A 23,410-nucleotide genomic window follows, 5' to 3' on the forward strand; every position below is an offset into this window, starting at 1 on the left:
ATGTACGGAAGTTCACGCTCGGTGAGCAAAATGGACAGTAATCACGGCGGGGGTAGAAACAACCAGGGCAACTCGGGCCGCTCACCACGACTGCCTCGGTCACCTCGCATGGGCCACCGTCGCACCAACAGCATGGGGGGCAGTGGCGGAGGCCCGGGCGTGTCTGGAGGCAAGACGTTGTCCATGGAGAACATTCAATCTCTCAATGCCGCCTACGCCACGTCAGGGCCGATGTACATGAGCGACAACGAGGTCGCAATCGGCACCTCCCCTGACCTCCCTAAGAGCGGAGTAGCGACGGGACGCTTTGGAGGCAGCATTCCCTACGGGGTCCGGGGAACGGTCACAGGCAGCACACCTGACATGGCCATGGTGCCGGCAGTGTCGACCGACTCTATGGGCTTCGGAGGGGAGATCCATGCAGCTTCAACCGTTCCTCACTCCCTACGTCAGGCGAGGGACAACACCATCATGGAGCTCCAGGCCCAGCTCAAGGAGTTGCTGAGGGAGAACGAGCTCCTTCGCAAGGAGATCGAGGTGAAGGAGAGCAAGCTCAGCTCGTCCATGAGCTCCATCAAAAGCTTCTGGAGCCCGGAGCTGAAGAAGGAACGTGCGCTGCGCAAAGACGAGGCGTCCAAAATTGTAGTGTGGAAGGAGCAGTACCGCGCAGTGCAAGATGAGACACAGGTGGGTACATCTGGCAGGATATGCTTGTTTTTTTAAGTATAAGTGATAATTTATTGAAGCATGAGGTTAAAGGAATCTAGATTTAAATTAGTATCCTAGATCAGTACTAAAAGGCACTGTATATCTATAAAAGTGTAGTTTTGTATGAAAACAAAATATGAAAATAAAAGCTAATTTAAAATATTAATAAACACTATATATATACACACATATATATTATATACACACACACACACACAGGTAAATAATACTAAAATAACTGTATAAACTGTAAAATAAATACAACCTTTGGGACTCAACATCTCAGCACACACATATATACTATCACTATACCCATACTATTTCTGTAGTATATAATAAGCATACTGTGCATATAGTATGCATGTTTTAGTATGCACAGAATACCCCGTGACTCCCTATATTTGCCAAAATATGCATTATACAGAGCACACTGTGCTTGATAGCGTAATATCTGTAATATCATATGTTTTTTCATCTTTTTGATTAATTATTCAAGATTATTATTTTTTATTTACCAAAAAACATGCAAAATTTGGAGATTTTTATTTGAACAGGACATCGCTAGCTTAACGTGACAACAGCGTAGCATGCTACTGTTTAAAATGTTCATCTTCATAATGGCGTATTGTCGTGCATGCTATCTTTAAAATAGCAAGCAGTGTACAGTATATACTTGTCAGTATTCAGTAATCAGTGCAATAGTTTTCCATTCCAAACACTGCCCTGAAATGCATGTGTCAGGTAGAACTGACAAGCTTAAACTAGTTAAGACCAGCTATTTATAGACATGTTTTTATCGCATCAATGCATTTTCATAGATTTATAGGAGTGACTGAGAATTGAGTGATTAAAGATCCAGCTCATCTTCAAACGAGAAGGAAAAGTCTACCTCCGCTGTGAGGTGACGCTAATGGCCAATCCTGAAATGGACATCCTGGTCCTGCTGCGTGCGGCTCACTGCACAGCCTGATTCCTGCAAGCCACAATATGCTCGATGAGCAATACATCTGAGCTAATTAAGAATGAAAATCTGTTTTCAGATATTCTTTGGTCCTTTTAAAGATACTAAGACGGGTTTTGGTAGCAGTGACAGTGGCATCTATGTTGTGTTTTAAACACTCCCTTTATTTGAATGATTAGCTTCAAACCATGATTCACTGCAACATGGCTGTCATGACAGATTCCCAGACGATGGGGCGTACAGCACTAAGCTAATGACAGCTTGGTTATTCACTAGCATAATCGGCATTATCACGCTCCTCACACCATTCGCTTGAGATTGAAACTAACACACGAATCATCAGAGCGCTCTGACTCTTAGTATGTGTTATTTGGTGAATCTTGGCAATTCGTTTTGTGCCTGTTGGGCTTAATGAGATCGTACCATTAATTATGGCACAGTTGTGTATGATTAAGAAAATGTATAATTACTGCGGTTTAGTTGCCTTTTGGCTGCCATCAAGTTTTCAACATAGTAGTTGCATCTACATGGATGAATCTGGAGTAAAGAAGAGTATAAGAGATGACAAAATTAGCATACACTCATTTTTCCTTGCCACCTTTACCACTAGTGTTGAGGACAAGTGCATGATGGTTTGTAGATAAATATCTTCTTAAACTCGTAGATCACCCCAAAATGAAAATTGACACACTTGTTGTTCGAAACCTATGCGACTTGCTTTCTTCTGTGTAACACAAAAGGAAAGTTTGAAGAATTGTACTGGTTGCTCTTTAGGCCCTACACCTGGTATTAAGATGCGTTTTGGTCGATCGGATCACAAGTAGTCGAAGGAGACACATTCCCATTTTCACCTGGTGTTTTAATCCGTCTCTTTTGTCCACTTTCAACCACTTCTGTTCTGATTTCTTAAAGTTGAGGATATAGGTGGGTGAACGCAGTGAGTGTGTGTTAGAAATCAGGAATGGTGAGAGAACGTTGTGTATAGTACGTTTTTCATTTTCAAACCAAACTTGGGTGTTCAGCCAACAAAGTTTAGCGTTAGCTCAGTAGGCGGAGAGTAAGCGTCTTTTGTGGCTGTTCAAATACAATCGACCACATTTGACCGACTACACTACGAAAGCAATCCGGTTAAATGCGTTTTCGACTACCTCTGGAAGTGGTCGAAAGTGGAAAAGCTCAAAACGTTTTAGACCCCGTTTAGACCTGTACTTGGCGTCATCCACTTGTTATCCTATCAACCAAAACGCATCTTAAAGGGATACTCCACTTTTTTTGGAAATAGGCTCATTTTACAACTCCCCCAGAGTTAAACAGTTGAGTTTTACCGTTTTCGAATCCATTCAGCCGATCTCCGGGTCTGGGGGTCCCACTTTTAGCATAGCTTAGCATAGATCATTGAATCGGACAAGACCATTAGCATCTCTCTCTCAAAAAAATGACCAAAGAGTTTCGATATTTTTCCTATTTAAAACTTGACTCTTCTGTAGTTACATCGTGTACTAAGACCGGTACTAAGACTAAGACTAAGACATGGTACGGCAGCAAAGTTTCTTGATTATTACGCAGGAATGAGAGTACAGTTCCTAGCCATATCAGCCTAGAAAATCGCAACTTTACATTTTCCGTCGGTCTTAGTACACGATGTAACTACAGAAGAGTCAAGTTTTAAATAGGAAAAATATCGAAACTCTTTGGTCATTTTTTTGAGAGAGATGCTAATGGTCTTGTCCGATTCAATGATCTATGCTAAGCTATGCTAAAAGTGGTACCGCCAGACCCGGAGATCGGCTGAATGGATTCGAAAATGGTAAAACTCAACTGTTTAACTCTGGGGGAGTTGTAAAATGAGCCTATTTCCAAAAAAAGTGGAGTATCCCTTTAATACCAGGTTTAAACAGGGCCTGTTGTAGTTACAAATGAGATGTTTACATCTTAACTGTTCTTAGTAATTACTCATGTTACTGCTTGTATGAAAGATGATACTATAGATTGAACTGTATTCACTGATGAATAAAGAGATGGTTTCTGTGGGATGCTTTTATAAATAATATGATAATAGCTGATAAGCTATGACATGAAGCTGATAACCTCGATTTCTTGGCTGTTAACTCTCCTTTACATCAGCTCCAAAATCTATAAACAGCCAGTGTCTCTAAATTATTTCTGTTTTTAAATATTTTTGAATGAATTGTGAGTAAATGATTCTCGTGTCCATCACAGCACCTGCAGACAACCGTGCAGGCGCTGCAGGCCGAGCTGCGTATCCAGCGCGATTTGAACCAGCTCCTCCAGCCACCCGGGGAGCCGCTGGCCTGCGAGCCCAGCGAGGAGCAGGAGAGACAGGCTCGAGAGCTGTTCTTGCTCCGCCGTACCTTGGAGGAGATGGAGGTTCGCATGGAGACCCAGCGGCAGACGCTAGCTGCCCGTGATGACTCAGTCAAAAAGCTCCTGGAAATGTTGCACAGCAAGGGACCCTCGGCTAAAGCCAGTGAAGAGGACCATGAGCGCACACGACGCCTCGCAGATGCTGAGATGCACGCGCACCACCTGGAGAACCTTCTAGAGCAGCGTGATAAAGAGCTAGTGGCTTTGAGAGAGGTGTGTAGTAACTCGAATTAAAAATACGAATGACAAAATATGAAAATGATATTTTAAAAACTGTTACATATGGCAAATTTTGTTTAAAAAATAATGCAATTGTTTAAAAGCATAATTATTTTACTTATTTTTATGTCATTTGACATTAAGTCATAACTTTAATATACTATTTTATATTCACATTATTAAAACATTTTATAATAATAATGTTTAGCTCTTTACTCACAACCCTGTTACTAGATGATTTTCCACATTACAAAAAAATGGAATATTCCTTAAAAAGTTTTCTAAAATTATACACACATTTTATTTGTCTGCATTGGTAAAGCTCAACCACTCAACCATATTACCCAAGTTATTATAAGAAAAATTATTAATTCTTTATTATTTTCTTTCATTTATATATACACATGTATTACTGGTAACTGCAACCAATACTCACTTTGGTGTAGTGTTGTTGTTTTTTTATTTTAGATAATTTGATATAAGATGATATTTATATATGTTAATGTATGTTTATTTTAACAAAAATAAATTAGTTTTTAAACTGTATTTTGACATTATATAGTTTGAACAGCTTGTACAATATTTAGTATGACATCCTGACGTTGACAACCAACATTTTCTGAAGGTTAAGCACCTCCTTTTACTGTACATGTGCTAAAAAAGAAAAAGGGGAAAAATACATTTTTAGTATTTTCAGGCAATACAGGGATTTAAAGCAGAAAGACTATTCTCTCTTCATGCACCATTATACAACATTCAGTCAAATAATGACGGCAGCTATTCTCCTCAAAGCACAAAAAAGTAGGATACTTAATACAACTAGATAGCAGGAGACCCTATTTGTACTTATAATGGAGTACAGCTCCTGCAATGTAATGGAAAATTCAGCCAAAACTAAACAGTGCTGCTCTCCCTCAAGGTATGATGACATATCTGAGAGCTCTATTTCTGGCACTGGTGTGAAGGAAGTGCCAACCGTGTCTTTAATTGCAGGAGCTGCATCGCCGCCTCGAGGGGACGCCAGAGACTACGAAAACCAAAGCTCTTCAGACTGTAATTGAGATGAAGGTAGTACTTTAGCTCCTATTTTAATTAAAGTGTTAATCTGTTTACATACTGTACGATGGCAGGAACCACATTTTTCTTTTGACTATCGGTGCATTAAAACCACATACAAACTGATGTAAAATATCAAACAATATTTTGTACTATACCATTATTAAGCTTAAAACCCTTGTGAAAAGGAAGTACGCTTATCATACTTTAAAAGAATATATTTAAGTGGCCACTGAATTTAATGTATTCGGACACTAAATTGCATGTAATTGCAATTTAATGAAAAATGAAATGCAATTAGCTTTAACTTAAGTGAACTTTAGATTGCTCTTTTGACCCACTTAAGTAGGAGTTAAGTACATCTTTATGTAATTTCATAATTACAAATATTGTTAAATTGAAATATGGTTAAAATGTATTGCTGAATAGTCCATTTTATTGAAACTTTTATGTAATGTATTTAAATATATTTGTATAAACACATTTGTAATGATATAGTTGCAATTAAGTACATTTAGATTTTAAATTAAATATTGCATATCACAATGCAGTTAAAATTATAATTTACATGTGCTTTACTATGTCAGTCAACACATCAAAATAAGTGTTCAAATGGTTTAAATGCTTTAAAATTACTTGACTAATACCTTTAATTTGACATTATTACAAAGTGCACTTTTTAACAGTGTACAACAGACTCTTAAGTGTACAAACATATGTACACTTAAGTGGCCTTTTATTTCAATAATATTTTATTATCTGCAAATACAGTTTTTAAAATATATTACTTTTAGTGCACATTCAGTACAATAAGAACACTTTTTCACAAGAGTAGTTCAGCAAAAAAATTTAAATTCTGTTATTATTTACTCGCCCTCAGACCTGTATGATTTTCTTTCATCTATATATGATGTTAGGCAGGATGTTCATTTCATATAATGAAAGTAAACAGTGACCAAAAATGGCACAAAAGAAAAGTAGCATTAAAGTAAACCATGCAAATATTGTAGTATATTCCAAGTAGCACATTCAAATTTGGCACATTTGTGATTGGTTGATATTATTGACATCAAACCTATGACGCATGTTTTAGGAGTCTCAGATCAGTTCTCTAGAGCGGGGACTCAGGGAGCTGGAGGACCAGGTCATGATGCTTCGATCCAGTAGCATGCTCAGCTGTGAAGAACGGCAGGAGGAGGCCAAGCAGATGGAGGTCTACCGCAACCACACCAAATTCATGAAGAACAAGGTACTGCATGCTGTGCTTTAGAAGAGCACATCAGGATTAGCCCACATATGAATAACAAATGTTGAAAATGATTTTTTCTAGATGGACCAAGTTAAGCAAGACCTTTCCAGGAAGGACACCCAGCTCCTCGGTTTGCAGACCAAGCTGGAAACCCTGACTAACCAGTTCTCTGACAGCAAACAGCATATTGAAGTGCTCAAAGAGTCTCTGACTGCCAAAGAACAACGTGCTGCTATTCTCCAGACAGAGGTAGTAGAGCACACCAGTGGTCAGTCTTCACCCATCACACCGTCAGATTCTCTGACCGCTGCGCACAACTGTTTTGCAGGTGGATGCTCTGAGGTTGCGTCTGGAGGAGAAGGAGACCACGTTAAACAAAAAGAGTAAGCAAATCCAGGAAATGTCTGAAGAAAAGAGCACGCTCAACGGAGAAATCCATGATCTGAAGGACATGCTGGATGTCAAGGAGCGTAAAGTCAACGTCCTTCAGAAAAAGGTGAGGGCTAGGTTCACCAATGCAAAGAGTCTTTATTTATTTTACTTTTCATTACAGGAAACCGTTGATAACAATGAACGAAACGTTCTCTTATTGCATGTGTCAGAAACGGGTCACCAATCCACTACGCTTAAAAATAATAAAGTTACAAAAGTTGTACATGCCAAACATAAAAAATACGAAACTAATAAACAATTAAAACTAGGGATGCACGATATGTCGGCCACCATATCGGTATCTGACGATATATGTTCATTTTTAATGTTATCGTTATCGGCCTGATAAGAAAATGTAGATGATATATTAAAGCTGATAAATAATGGATTATTTCCTTCAGATGCGCACTGTTCGACATGATGGTTTTGAATTGCTTGAAATAAGATTGGAATCACTTTGAAAAGGAAAATACGGTAAGCAACTCTGTCATATAGGCTTCATAAAATTATAATGAAAACATTATAATTGTGTGCTTGGGACATGGTGAGACTTTTGTTTTTGTAATCAGGCTCTTAAAAATTATTTAAAAATTTGGATTTAGATTTATCAGCCAATATCAGTTAGCGATATTATTCAAATAAAGAATTATCGGTTATCGGTATCGGGCAAAATTTTCATATCGGTGCATCCCTAATTAATACTGTTGAACTAATGAATAAAGATCACTAGAAAATCTGATTTAAAGTTGAAAGAAAAATGATTTTAAAAAAACAACAACGTGTCACCAATCCACTATGCTAAAAAATACTGAAGTTACAAAATCATACAGTACATGCTATCATACATTCAAAAAATACATCTACAAGAACCTAATATACAATTATACTGTTAAACTGATAGAGATTACTTCCAAAATACCATGATTTAACAATAATGTCCACCAAAATAGCACAGTTATTGCTACTGTTATTGCATTACAGTTATTGCTACTGTAAAGCCATAGTAAATTAATATAGGGTTAATTACAACAATATCTGTATTCATAGTATTTTAGCATAAACAAATTATAGATTACCATTGCAGATGTTTGTTTGAGCACATCATGCATTTTTTTACATTAAAATACTACAAAATTTTTTGTTAACTAAATATTTCAATTTCATGTCAAAATGATCCAGGTCTAAAAACATGTATCAAACATGTAAGTGAACATTTTTATACTTTGACCATGAATTACTTAATGAAGTATTTTTCCCAAATAGCTGTGGGGTAAAGTGTGTCAGATGCTTTTGGGGTAAGCTGTGCCAGTGACTCAACTAATAGCTTTTCCTTCAAATGCAGGAAATACTATTAAAAAATACTCTTGGAAAATGTTGAAAATTCACTACAGTAAAAATGTGGATGTATATAAAACTCCTGTGTTTCAGATTGAAAACCTGCAGGAGCAGTTGAGGGATAAAGAGAAGCAGATGAGCAGCCTTAGAGAGAGGGTGAAGTCTCTACAGACAGACACGTCTAATACAGACACAGCCCTCACTACACTGGAGGACTCACTGGCTGAGAAGGTGAGGATCACCTCTAGAGGACGCTATAACACTCCACCAGACTACAGGACTAAATGTTGGTGCACGTCCAAATGGCATCGGCACGGTCGTAATCTGGAGTCGGAACATCTGTGCTTAATTATAAACATTTCATGTTCGTTGTATATGCTGTATTCTTGGCGCTGTGTTAATGTGTCCACTTCTGAACAGGAACGTATTATTGAGCGTCTGAAGGAGCAACGTGACCGTGAGGAACGCGAGAAAGCAGAGGAGCTGGACAGCAGTAAAAAAGAGCTGAGGGAGTTAAAGGAGAAAGTCAGCATTCTGCAGGGAGATCTGTCAGACCGAGAGGTTAGAGATCAACAACCAGTCCTGAAAGAGGACAAGAAATGCCATTAAAAGCACATTACATGATTATGATCTTTTTTTTTGTTGTAGAATAACATGCACCTTTGAATTGGGCACAAAACACCATACAAAACAATGAAAGGAAATTTAAATTTACTTGAGAGCAAAATTGCTTAAGATACTAAAACTTTATTCAAGATATATTATATGAAAACAAGCTTATTTTCTTACCCCACTGGCAAATAGATTATAACAAAATAAAGTTTATGCTTAAAGTGAGAAAATATTATTGGCCAATGAGGTTGAGAAAAAGAAACTTAATTCAAGATATATTCTCTGAAAGCAAGTTTTAAGATCATGCAATTTTGCTCTCATGTAAATCTTAAAATATTTAATATTAAACAAATAAAACACAAATAAAACTCAGATATTTTCTGAAACAAGTTTTGTCACAATTTTTGCATCTGAAGTAAATCTGTTGCAATGCAAATTTTGGATTACTTTTAGTTTTTATTAATATTTAGAATTTGAGCTTTTATTTTAAGTTTTCATTTTGATTTTAATTACATTTTTAGTAATTTTATGTGCTTTTTTAAAAATATGACTATTTATATTTATCTTTTTTTACTTTTCATTTTAGTTTTTATTTATATCCAGTAAGTTATTTTAGTGTTTCAACTTAAACTTATTTCAGTAAGTTGCCAAGGCAACAAGTCTAATATTTGTTTAGTTGAAGTTTTTCATGTTATATTTATATTTCAATATTTAAATTGACAAAAAATGTTTTTAATGTTAAGTCTTAGTTAACAATAATAACCCTGCTATGTTGTTTTAAGGATTTTTAGTTTGTTTGTTTTTAACTCAAAAACAATACAAATTACTGATTAAGAAATATTTATTATGAAATGAGGTCAGTTCTGATTTCTCTATTATGTGTAATAAAATTTATAATAGAGATTTTAAAAAGAGAAATCTGCTCATATAAGTAAGGTGGTCAACCTCGAAACATACTTACAAGTTCCAAAGCATGTATTCTATGTGACAGGTTGAGCGCCTATCATGCCATGAGCTTCTAAAGGTACATGTATACTAAAAGTGTAAGTTGTACACCTTGTATACCTCAATGCTAAGTTTGGTTTCAGACTTCTCTGCTGGACCTCAAAGAGCATGCATCGTCACTGGCCTCATCTGGCCTGAAGAAAGACTCCAAACTGAAAAGCCTGGAGATCGCCCTCGAGCAGAGGAGGGAGGAATGCACTAAGCTTGAGAACCAACTGAAGAAGGTGAGCGAGAGCTTCCTAATTTGCTGGACCTCAATATTTGCATACTATCCACTTGTAAAAGATTGCTAAAAGAAAAAAGTTCCTTTAAATGAGATACTTTTTACAAATGCGATTTCCCGGCATGGATAAGTCTTAAAAAGGTCACGGAAATTAGTAAAATAAAATAAATTAGTAATTTTTTTTGCTCTTCTGTAAAATATTTATGTGGCCAGATATTGTTGAGAAAAATTGTAGAGTAAATATATATTGAAAACATTTAAACAGATATAATCATTTAAAGGGATTCAACCCAAAAATGAAAATGTTCACCCTTGTTTAGTTGAAAATCAAACAGCTTCAGTTCCCATGAAATTGTATGGACAAAAACAAACAAACAATGGAAGTCAATGGGAACCGAAACGGTTTGGTTTTCAACTTCAAAAAGTCTTCTTTTGTGTTCTGCAGAAGAAATGAAGGCATAAAGGTTTGGAATGACATTAGGGTGAGTAAATAATGACAGGATTTTCATTTTCGGGTGAACTATCCCTTTAAATCTGTTTATTCAAAAGATTGGTACATTATATACTTAAATGAAATTCCACCCAGCAATCTAAAACTTATTAAAAACTGGAAAGGTCAGGGAAATACTTAGGTAGATAATATAGGAACATAGAACAAGTATGCGAATTGAAACGAAGCCATTGTAAACTACAATGGAAAAACAAATGGGAGAGTAAGCACGGACTTATATATTTGAGTTTGTGTAAGTTGTGGGTGTGTTTATATCACATTCATCTATTAGGTCCAGAGTGCCGCAGCCAATGCACAGGCCAACACAGAGATATCTGAGCGGATTTCTTCACTCGAGGCTGATGTGGCCAGACACAGAGAGGACTCCGCCAAAGCCCAGGCTGAAGTCGATCGTCTATTAGACATCCTGCGTCAGATGGAGAACGAGAAGAACGACAAGGACAGAAAAATCAGTGAGCTGGAGAGGTCAGTCTATTTCCCCTGCTCACCATGGTTTGCTCTCACTTCTTTTTTAAATGCGATTATCTTTTTTCATTGGTGTAGCAGTCAAAACATCGTCTTTGTCTATTTTTGATGCCGTGTTTAAGCATCACCGTCAAAACGTTTTCCGTGTCTGCGTTTGACGAGGCTGATGTTTTGACTGGGCTTCTTTCCCCCCTTTGAGTTGTGTGTTGAAGCACTGATCAAGTATTTTTTTCTGCTTTTTGTCTCCCTCTTTTTCACCTGGAAATGTGTACCTAGTGTGGCTTCCAGGTTAGTAGATACATGTGTACTTCCACACACATAAAAGTCTTCACGAATTAAAGTTTAAACCTGTTAAAGACCCCATGAAATAAAAGTCAACTGCTAGTGAACCCTTAAAATTTAAAATGACAAAAATAGCTTTTAGACATACGAATTGAAAATGTACAGATTGTTTTTTCTTGGGACGCACCTATCTTACAATTTTGGCCGATCATTATTTTCATGTTATGACTGACAACCGATAAATTCAATACTATTTTGTCTAAATAAATGTCAAAATTTTTGGGGAATCCCAAAATTATAACTTGCAGTATGAAAAAATGTATATTCATTTTGAGATTTGCTAAAGATTACATATAAAAGTGTTATTAAATTAATAATTTAAATTTTTCAAGATGAACTTCTAAATCTAAATATAAAAATAATGAAAATGAGCATGAAAAAAATAAAATATCTGGGCCAGGTTTCCCAAAGCGTTCTTATCTCTAAGTAGTTCTTAACCTATTGCTTAACCTCTCTCTTAACCTTATGGGACGGTTCCCGAAACGTTCGTACGCTAAGTATATCTTCTGTAAGTCACACTTTCGTAAGGTTGGTCTGGACCATTCGTAGCTCTCTCTTAGCGTTGTTGCAGGTCTAAATGAATATAATTCTGAAGTTTTAATACACCCAGACAGTATTAAATTAGGCTAATTCAAGTGTTTTCATGCAAAGAATAAAATTGTCATTACACTGATTGTTGTTAGATTTTTAATTATATTATTATACAATATTATTAATTGAATTAAAACACTCTTTTAAAGGCCAGTGAAAGCATAGGCTACTGTCAGTTAAGTCCTATTCGGACGCTAATATTGTTTCTCATGGGCTCGTCCGGTATTTTAAACATTTACAGGGGTAAGTCGGTGATTTTAGTGCCGTCCGAATCCATAATATCAGTGTTTTTCTCACCCAATCCGCGTAAAAATCCCTGGCCAAATTAGTACCTTCTGTTTTTTGACAAACAGGTCGTGTGGTAATTTAATTGCCGTCTGAATCCAAATCTTTTTTTTTACAAGAGATTCAAAATTCACGGTTTGAATCCTTTTTGATCACTGCCGAGCACCGTACGCAAGATGTAAACTTTTATTACTGAAATGCTGGAAAGTATTTACACAAGAACAATATTTCATCGCAGCTCCACCTCAGCGAACAAAAATGGGAAATAAAAGGCGGCACGTAAATATTTGAAAAGGTTATTGTGGCAGCAATAGGCTATATGTTACAATTTTAAAATATGTAGGTTTGGCTATTATAGGCTATTATAGTTTGGATTATTTTTTATAATATCCAATAATCATAATAAATTGCAATTTCAACTATTTCTGAAGTGCTTCTTTTATAAAGATGACAGCTTTTTCACATAAACAGCCCCTGCACGAGAGAATAATTGATTGTCGAGCCATCGATTTCAAACAATTCAGCACCATGGCCACGGACAGCGCCGGGTAACGTCGCACTAAAGAAGGTATATCTTAAGCAGCTTTCTAAGGTATAGTTCGGGGAACACACTTAGGAAAATAAACAAATTTGGTAAGATATATCTTTCGAGTCTTCTTAGCAGGCTAAGAGTGAGCGTTATCGGGAAACCGGGCCCTGATCATTAAATATCAGATACATTTTTTTAAATATCTGATAACCGATGTTACCGATATATTGTGTATCCCTAATTTCCAATCACGTGATCTCTAAAATGAACTAGAATGTTGCAAATCATAGATCATAGTTGACATAAATAAAGCCTTTTGCCATTTTCAAATAAAATGATGAGCCCTTCAATATGTCCCATGGAAAGTAGCGTTCATCAAGCGATTTCATGAGGTTTTAAAGGCACACAATGCAAGATTTGTACCTTAATATAACAGCTTTGAAATCATTTCGATTTCATTTCGGTAAACAAACTCGTAGTAGGGTGAATCATCCCGATAGCAAATCATCCCGAAAAAATCACGACTTTCTTTACGGTACAACGTCACATACATCAACAACATATGAAGCAGCCTCAGAAGACACTAGCACGCATTTCAGATGTGAATCATGGCAGAGTCAACGAAGAAAACGAAGAAAGCGCGGTCGGATGAGTGCAGAGACGGCTCTGCGTGAGCGGTATTTACGACAGTAACATTAAATACAAGTACTCCACAGCGACTCTAGGGGTCGCTGTTTGAGAAAAACGGAAACTGCATAGTGTGCCTTTAAAGCTCCAGTATGTGACTTTGGTATTTGACCACAAGAGGGCGCAGTTTCCCACAATAACAAAGGCGAAGCTTGATGACGCTATGAAGGAGGTGACGATGGGAGATGTCGTTTTTAATGCGTTTTCACCATCTAGCTATATATCTACATGGAATTAATGAATCATGATCACGGATGAGGTAATTTATTCGTTTTTGTATTACCTGTATGTCTGATCGTATTATTTTATGTCATCATAATTAATGAACTGCAAGGAACGTGAAATGTTATGCTATATTATCCCGTTACAACATACAGCTATTTGTCAAATGATTTGTTTGGTTAATGTTGTGCAGTTTTACGTTTTTTATGGTTAATGCCGTGTTGTTTAACGTGTTCAAACCAATATCTAAAAATAAATTTGAACGAACATTTGCAAGTAATGACTAAATATATTTTTTTAACATCATATCCGATTGTATTTAATTGTACTGCCATAATCTCGGTCACCACACGTGATAAAAAGCCTTACCAAAGTACAAAGAGCAATATAACTTTGTTTATAAGTGCTATTATTGACAGTTGCATGTCTTACCTGTCTCAATACACTCGCGAGAGAGTCTCTGTCAAGTCCAAGATAGTCGCGCAGCTCTCTCCATCTCGAAAACGCCTGCCGATATTTATCCGGGTTTTACACAGTCCGCGACTCCGCGTGTATCCGAATATGGACGCTTTCGTTTTGTTGGCACTTCAATACTCGCCAAAGAGTTCGTGATCCATAACAGCTATAACCATACAGTCTATGGCTATAACGCTTTAACCACCACTTCCGGATTTGACCATGCGATATTCCGGTGTGGTGGGTCATATTTTTTATTTTATTCTTTTTTTAATTCTTTGTCAGACGTCTTTATTGTTTATTGTGATAAGAAAAAAACCTCAATAAAGTTGTTGTAAAAAAAAAATAATAATAATCCGGTGGTGGAATATCCTATCACATGGTCCACACCGGAAAAAGGATAGAGCGGACATTGCATCACTGAGGCGCGACATTTCTTTTCCGGGACGGCCAGTTATTTAAAATCGGAATTTCTCTGAAATAAAAAATCTTTGGAGACTTTTGAGATATTGTAAGTACACAACTGGAGGAAATATATCACACTGTGCAAGTTATTTTTGGAAATTTTATTACAAAATTCCTACATATTGGAGCTTTAAGTGCAAAAAAAGCAAGGGAATGTATTTTACTCCTCCATATAATCACTGTTTTAGCTTTATGAAGAGTACAAGGAAGTTATTATACATGTGATCAGGCTTGGTGATATTTATTGATCAATAAAAAAACAGCTTTTTTAGAGCTATTAGATAGTTAGTGTTATAAACCCCTCTGCCCCAAAACTCTTAAACTCTTCATTTTACTATTAAACCCCAGAGAGTTCCTCTCACTACCACTTAATGTTTATGTTTCAGGCAAATGAAAGAGCAGAGTAAGAAGTCCTCTGTCAAACACAAGGAGCCACCAGGGAAGGGCAGAAATGTCAACGATGGCCCACAGCAGGTGAGACTATACAGAGGGATAGTTATGACAGCTTTGGCATAAGCTCCTTTGTTTTGACAGATCCCTGTATATTTCCAACACTGTCAAACTCTGCTGGTGTGCTTATGATGAGCTGAGCCTTGTCTACCCCAGGAGTCCCTGCGGCAGAAGGCAGAGCGCATCGAGGAGCTGGAGGAGGCTCTCAGAGAGAGCGTTCAAATGACTGCAGAGAGGGAGATGGTTCTGGCACAGGAGGAGGCCGCACGAACCCACCAGGAGAAACAGGTCAACACTACAGTGCTTACTAAAAAAATTACAAATGCTCAGAATTGACTAGTAAATGTGTAACGTGAATAACTAGTTGACTGTTTCTTTAAAAACAATTTTTAGCCGTCTTAGAAATGCTCTTGACACAAGATGCTCAAAATAGCAGCGAGTCGTGACGCAGTTATCAAAGACGTCTATCTGCATGTGTATGTGGAGATGGTGCTTTTAAGGGGATGAACTTCTCTGAGAGTGTTTTACCATGAAAACAGTGTGTGTGTGAGAGGGTGGGGGTTCAAAACAACTAAAAATCAAGATATTTCTTATTTGAGGAAGCCAGATTTTATTAAAGTGTGATTTCAAGACCTAGAAAAGTCATGTATATTGGTAAATGGTAATGGTAAATGGCATTTTTATAATGAATACAAATTTTACAAGTTATGCCAAGCTCTAAAATATTTTATCAGGATAAGAAAACCAAAAGTGGGTTTACATCCATACATTCTGTATTCCCTTATTGGAGAAACCAGCTCTTACCAGGTTAAGTTGGTCAAGCTAGTTTTTGGAACATGGCAGCCAGTTTCTTGATGGTCTAATGTAGTCTACCAGCACTAACAAGCTTGACCAAGATGTTCAACCAGGTCAAACTCTGTCCCACTAGCTTATGGACCACCTAGACCAGCTAGAAAACATTTAATACCACCAAAAGCCAGATTTACCAGGATTTTCTAGTAGAGATTAGCTGAATTCAAATCAAAACATTTAGGATCAGTTTCAGGATCAGTCAATGTTTAATGTTTTTTGCATTTGGTCATATATGTTAGTTAAGGTGCGGTCACATTAACGAAAAAGTCACAAAGAAGTCACTTTCAAACCAAGCAACATTTTCTTGGTCAAAATGGCGAATTTGTGTAATGCGTGATCTCTCAGATAACAGATTACTCTAAATTGTAATGTAGAAACATGCATTTTCTGTAAAGCTGCTTTGAAACAATATGTATGGTGAAAAGCACTATATAAATAACAGTGAATTGAATTGAAATATGAATCGCCCTCACGCAACATTCCTAATTGCATGGATTCCTATTGAAATGATTGGATTTCACCCGTAAAAATTTCCCAAACATCGGTTACAACAGGGACTGCATCTTTACTCAGTCTGTGAAGTACAGAATAAACAATAATGAATGAGTTACCTTTTGATGATTTCTTAAAAAGATGGAAGAGTTACTTGGAGCGATGGAGAAGGTGAAGCTGGAGCTTGAGTCCATGAAGGCCAAGATGTCGTCCACCCAACAGTCTCTGGCTGAGAAAGAAGCTCATCTGACCACACTGAGGGCAGAGAGGAGGCGACATCTGGAGGAAGTGCTGGAGATGAAGTACGTTACCAACTTTCTTTTTACATCTTGCCATAACGGTGCTTGCAAAAGTCTGAAAACTTCAGTAAAGACTCAAAGAACGAAGAGAAATTACAACACTCATTTTGCATGGGGAACCTGCAGGCCATATTCTTTTACGTAGGTTACACATCCAAAACAAACTGTTCCTTAATGGCTTTATCCTGTTTTATACATCAGTACATCAAGACAGTGATTAAACGACCAACTTTACGACCAAGGCTAGTTTACATAGTTTCATGTATCTGAGGACAGTGTGAGCTCACTGACTGTCCGTGCACAGAGTTCTTCCGTTATAATCCATAAAGCTGTCTAGAAAGCAGTATAAATCTCTTATTTACACCGTATCTAGTTTAGTTGCCTCACTCACTTGTAGTCTTGTAGCACTTTTAAAAGTAAAGGTTCCAAAAGTGATGAAACATTTTGGGTTCCCCAAAGAACCTTTCAGTGAACCATTTTTTCTTAGTGTAAAGAAAATAATTTCTAATTAATATTTTAAAGCACTATTTTTCACTAAAAGAACCTTTTGTGCAATGGAAAGGTTCCATGGATGTTAAAGGTTCTTCATAGGACCATCAATGATAGTAAAGAACCTGTATTGGATGTTAGACCATCTACAATAAAAATGAGTGTTGTATTGATTTGATACTGTGGGATTTGACCTATTGGTTATCAAAATGATAACTTGCAATCATAATCTTCATTATTTATTCACTAATTGAAACTTAATCATCTCATGCATTCGAGTCCCGCTTAGTCATGCATTAACGTACAATATAATATGCAGGAACAGCAACAAACAGCATATTGTAAAGATCCACTGCCTTTCATGCTGGAGACACATTTGTGTTATGCAATGAACTTAAGAGGATCTAAATTGCTTTCCAGATCAGATATTCAAATAATTAAAGAACCATATTTTTCATCAGACTTCATTTTGAGGTCACTTTGGCAAGCTGTAGTGTTAATAATATAAATCAATTAATACAGAGTAAACAGAGATAAACATCATGACAGAAAAATAGGCTGTAAAATGAGTGAGTATATGTTTTTCATACCATCATAAATGCAGAGGATGATTCATTCTGCACGTGGCTTGTTCTGCTTGCTATTTCTGGCTTCATACTTCAGCCGTGCTCCAGGGAATCTATAGAAAAACTGAGAATAAACAAGCTATTTCTGTCTTTCTGAGACAATTACGCAGTCATTTTGACAAAATCCATTTTCCACAGAGATGTTTTGTACGTGTGAAAGCAAACCTCCTTTAACCTGCTCTGTTGAGTTTAGCAAGCCACCTGGTCATTGTCAATGTGATCAGTTGCTTTGAAGAGCATTTCTATAGTACTTCCGTAAAGTGCTGTTTGACATTAGGCTTCGACTTCTAATCATTTCAACCAGGTATATAGATATAGATATGTTTTTAATTTAGTCAATGAAAAAATATCTGTATAACTTTAAATAATTGTAATTCACAGACAGGAGGCTCTGCTGGCAGCCATAAGTGAGAAAGATGCTAACATAGCCTTGCTTGAGCTGTCTTCATCCAAAAAAAAGAAGACACAAGAGGAAGTGGCTCAGCTGCGGAGGGAGAAAGATCGTTTGGTGCAGCAACTCAAACAGCAGGTACGGACTGCGTCACAAGGCTCAAAGCGTATCTGTTTGTCCTCAAGGTCAAGTTGTTTGTTTGCTCAACTTAAAAGGCCTAGACAAAATACATCTTTGTTTTGACTGGTGGGTTTCTGAATGCAAACAAGGTCTATTGATGTGCTTGTTTTAACTGATATATTCTTGACCCCTAATCAACCTCCCTAACCTTTCGCTTTCATCCGTTTCTACCCCCCTTTCTTTCCTTACATCTGTGCCTCCTCTTTTCTCCTAGACACAGAATCGTATGAAGCTCATGGCGAATAATTACGACGATGGCTACTTGAAAACGCCACCTGACCAGACCAACCACAAGCCTCCAAAATCACCCGATCAGGTCACAATCCGGTCCTCTACAAACATCAGAAAAGTGTTAAAGGGACGGTTCACCCCAAAATGAAAATCCTGTCATCATTTACTCACCTTCACGACATTCCAAACCCATATAACAACATGAGAAAATGATGACAAAATATTCATTTTTGGGTGAACTCTTCCTTTAATAAAATGGTGTACTCCTGTCATCTGCTTTTTTTTTTTCTTCAGTGGAAATTCAAAATGGCTGGATATGAAATAGTTGTACCTTTGCTGTATTTTGCTTATCTCATATTCATAGGAGCTTAATCTTAACAGCAAGCCAAAGAAAGACAAATTGGAGGTGTGGGCAGTTTCATACATGTTAATAAAATATTAATATTAGAAACTGAGTTAGAAACGGACGCTCCATTGTCCATTTCCATTGCAGTCGCGTTATCGTGATTGAATTGGAGCTGCCCTCATCTCCAACGCAGACGCCATCATTTCCTTTTTACTGCCTTCATATTGATCATAACTTCTCAACCCTATGGATTTTATTCTTATTCATGACTGTAGAAATCGCCCCTAAGCGCAGATCCAGGATCAGTTTCCCTTAAACCTCACACTACAATAATAACATCAAATACGATGAAAGCTGATCCTGCGTCTGCGCTTACGGGTCACTTCTACTTGGATATATTCGCATACTAACCTGATCTTTTTTCCCATGCTGCACTTGGCTAAAACCCTGCCATCTCTTAACCAATAGGATGATGAGGAGGGCATTTGGGCATAGCCTCACTGGCAGCCATTTTGTTTTAGAAGGGTGAGCATTTCTTTGATGGACATGTTAAAAGCCAATCTCAGCTGCCCTGTTCCTCCCCATGTGACATCAAACCCTGCCTGTCTCGCTGTGCCTGTTTGAGATTATTGACCATGTCATAGCAGTGCAAACATGCTTCTTAGGTTTCCAGTGGGAAGTTTTTTTTTATTAGCAAATATTTAAGCCCTTTTTTAATATCTCAAAGGTTATTTGTTTTGATATAAAACCTACATAACTTATTTATAATTGCACTGTTATGAAATAGTCTCATTCTCATTCCCTCCGGTTTTGTTTTTCCCCTCCCTTTTTTAAGCCTGTTATCTCTATGTATGGTTTTGTGGTTAAACATAATCCCAGATGGTGCATTAAGACTATGAAGTTTCCACACTCTCTTTGCCCTCACCAGATTCAATTCCCCCTCTTCCTCCCAAAAAAAAAAAAAAAAAAAAAAAAAAAATTGTTAAGCATGCTAAGCACTTTTTTAATTATCAGGGTTACAAAGTCAATAAAATTAAACAAATACAAAATACCAAAAAATAAATCTGTAAATAAACTGGTAAGAAAATGTCCAGTACAAAGTTAAATATGTTTTTTACAAATATGAAATAATGTACATACCTGTGCACAGTGAGGTTTGAGACCACATTGAGGGACCTATTTTAACGATCTGAAACGCAAGTGTCAAGCGCAAAGCGCAAGTAACTTTGTGGGCGGGTCTTGGGCGCTGTTGCTATTTTCGGCGGGATAAATGACTCAAATCTAAAAGGGGTTGGTCTGAAGTAGCTTCCTTATTCATAGGTGTGGTTTGGGCGTAACGTGAAATAAACCAATCAGAGCGTCATCTCACATTCCCTTTAAGAGCAGGCGCGCTTTTTCCATGGCGGATTGCTATTATAACGGCGGATTAGCAACGCTCTCGTCTCGGCCGTAAAAGAGAGAAGTTACACTGAAATGGAGAAACCCACCCAAATTAACTTCGGTTAAACAGGCGTATGATAATTTGGGTAAATGTGTAAGCTAGATGTATGCTTTTATAATAAATTGTCTATTGTCTAATCTATCTATCTATCTATCTATCTATCTATCTATCTATCTATCTATCTATCTATCTATCTATCTATCTATCTATCTATCTATCTATCTATCTATCTATCGTAATAATGTATGATTTGCAAAAATGAAAACTGCTGCTTCTGTGTAGATGAGAGAAGCAAAGTGTATGCGCGTTGTGCACACGCTACATTGATTATGGCCAAGCATGCGCCCTTAAAATAGCATATGAATAACATGCGCAACGCGCCACTGACTTTAAACTAGTTTTTCCTGGTTAGTGCCGCAATTGTTTTCTAAACCTGCAAAATAGCATGAAGGAACGTTTGCGCCGGAACACGCCTCCTCTTTGCGCTGAACCGCCCTGGGGAGCGCAAGTGTATTTCCTAACTTACCGACGTGCATCTGTGGAGGGAAAAGTCCGCTTTGCGCGGGTGCAAAATAGGAATGATACATGCGTCGGTGTACAAAGTCAATTGCGCTGGGTGCAAGATAGGGCCCTGAGAATCTATGATCTGGAAACAAAGTTTATGCATTTGGAGTACTAAATATTCATAAATTCTGAAATGTATTCAGCAAGGATGCATTAAATTGATCAAAAATGACAGTAAAGACAAAATATTTGTATTTAAAATAAATAGTGTTCTTTTTAACTTTATATTCATCAAAGAATCCTGAAAAATAAATAAAACTGTTTTAACCCTCTGAGGTCGGCAAACGCGCCGGCGCGTTTTGCTGGATTTTCTTCACATTGTAGCACTATAAACTTAAATTACTCCGTCATTTATGGTCATACAGAAAAAAGAAATATAAAAAAAGAATCTGTGATATTTTTACTTTTGTATGTGTCCACTTACAATCAAATCAAAACATTGTGCTTTTGTAAAATAAAGAAAATAAACAGGGTGTGCGTTCTGCCTCTCCGTCGCGGTGAACTTTTTTTTCTTGAGCACGTCTATAAACTGAAACAAAACTCAGCGAATACTTGTCACACATTTATGAGCCATATACCTTTATAAACATTTAAGTGTGTACTTTTAAATGATCGGATTCAACAATGATAATGAGAAGAAATGTTTCTTGAGCACCAATCCGCACATTTTTCTGTAATTAATCGCACCTAACATTAAAATGTATAATATATTTTTTACATTGTAATACATAATTTCACTGTGAATCTCCAAATTAATGTAGAGACAACATAAAGATGGTACATTTAAATAACTGTTTCATGGCATCTTTTTATAAAGTACTATGAATGAAGGCCAGTTTCACCAATACCAATACCAATACTGCTACTGACATAAATTTTGACCCATATAATCCATAACAAATAAGGTTATGATGACACCAAATTTTTACCAGTGAAATTTCACAATTCTCGATTCTAATTTTTATACCACAGCAAAAACTACTAGCCTACCTTATATAAAGTTTAAAAATTGTTTAAAGACAAGTAAACAGTCAGTAATAAGAACAAATATACAAATTACAAGCAATAGCACAAATTAATAGAACCAAACAAAGATACAAATGAAATAAACAGTGCTTTAAGATTTTCAGGCAGGTCTAACAGTAATATTCAGAAATTAAATAAAGTAATCAAATGTAAAATATGACTGCATAGTATTTACTGTATAGATGAATCCTTATTAAAGCTAGAAAAGTTATTCAGTCAAGAACAGTGATTTAATCTTTGTCTTCTGTTGTTTGATTAACATTAATGACACGACGCGGATCTGACACATTAGATTTTCTCCAAACTCTTTACATTGTTTTGACATGTTCTAACTAATTTAAGACTTACAAGGATACTTGCCAAATATGACATTTTGACATAATTTTGTATGTTTCTGTCCGTTCTAGCACGGTAAGACACAAAAGAGAACTCAAATCTGTCTGTGAAGCGTTTCGGGTGTCGTGTATGTATGTATGTACAGTTTTTAGCTGACACAACCAACCGTTAACCAACCCTTAACTATTAACTGACAAGATTAGATAGCTGAATTATTATTTAATTAAATGAATGGGTGAGTGCCTTTGAACAGCACTGTGTTTGTGTGAGTTTTAATTATTGAAATCCCTGCAGGCATTATTAAATATCATATTAATTTGAGTTGGTCTAGCTAGAGGAGATTACTGCACATGCCAGTTTGCTGTCAGTTTACAGAAACATCAACTAAATAAATGAGGACTGCTCATTACTCTTTATCAGTATTTAACTAAACCAATGTTCTCTGGAAGTTAGGTATGACCCAGAATGAGGGAAGTTATCAACAAATAAACTAAAATCACATTAAGAGACAACGTAATGACATACATGGTTCCTTTTTTAGAGCCCAGCCATAAAAGCAACAACAAAAAACTGTCACAATAATATAATGAAATTAAACTACATGAAATCTTAGGGTTTTGGGGTAATGTCTTGTCTCGTCATGTCTAAAAAGCATGTGTTTGCATGCCGAAATATGTCTTTTCAAAGCACCGTGCTGATAGAAATGATGTGCTTGCATTGAACACGATCAACCCCAGCAAGCTAAAGTTTGCAGACGCATGAGAACAGACTATCTGTTTCCCACAATCCTTAGTTCTGTGGTAGTGACAGTCTCTCTGCTCTGTAGATAAGATCTGGGCGGAGAGCTACAGTGCACAGGAGCTCTACACTGGCCACCTGATTATCCCGTACAACCACCCCAAAACCCTTTACTTACAGAATCAACTCAGCACACATCTCATCACACCAG

At 36.9% G+C, this 23,410-nt stretch overlaps 2 protein-coding genes across 2 annotated transcripts in view; one reads left to right on the plus strand and one right to left on the minus strand.

Annotated features, from left to right (window-relative positions):
- erc1a (ELKS/RAB6-interacting/CAST family member 1a) lies at window positions 1–19,589 on the plus strand (the record flags this gene model as incomplete). The annotated part of the gene is made up of 16 exons (XM_081356887.1): window positions 1–687; window positions 3,890–4,267; window positions 5,267–5,341; window positions 6,423–6,578; window positions 6,660–6,827; window positions 6,907–7,074; window positions 8,439–8,576; window positions 8,766–8,906; window positions 10,046–10,186; window positions 10,968–11,161; window positions 15,125–15,212; window positions 15,345–15,476; window positions 16,674–16,834; window positions 18,328–18,475; window positions 18,732–18,833; window positions 19,563–19,589. The coding sequence occupies 16 exons, from the start codon at window positions 1–3 to the stop codon at window positions 19,587–19,589; spliced, it is 2,904 nt and encodes a 967-aa protein (XP_081213013.1).
- The window catches only part of tmem60 (transmembrane protein 60), a 22,584-nt gene continuing 15,870 nt past the window's right edge, over window positions 16,697–23,410 (minus strand). The window contains exons 4-5 of the transcript XR_014029436.1: window positions 17,911–17,999; window positions 16,697–16,823 (exon numbers count right to left, since the gene is read on the minus strand). The gene's annotated coding sequence lies outside the window, so the exon portion shown is untranslated. The remainder of the gene's footprint in view (window positions 16,824–17,910; window positions 18,000–23,410) is intronic.

Source organism: Scardinius erythrophthalmus (assembly GCF_964197995.2).
Source record: "Scardinius erythrophthalmus genome assembly, chromosome: 24".
In the NCBI taxonomy this organism is placed as follows: domain Eukaryota; kingdom Metazoa; phylum Chordata; class Actinopteri; order Cypriniformes; family Leuciscidae; genus Scardinius; species Scardinius erythrophthalmus.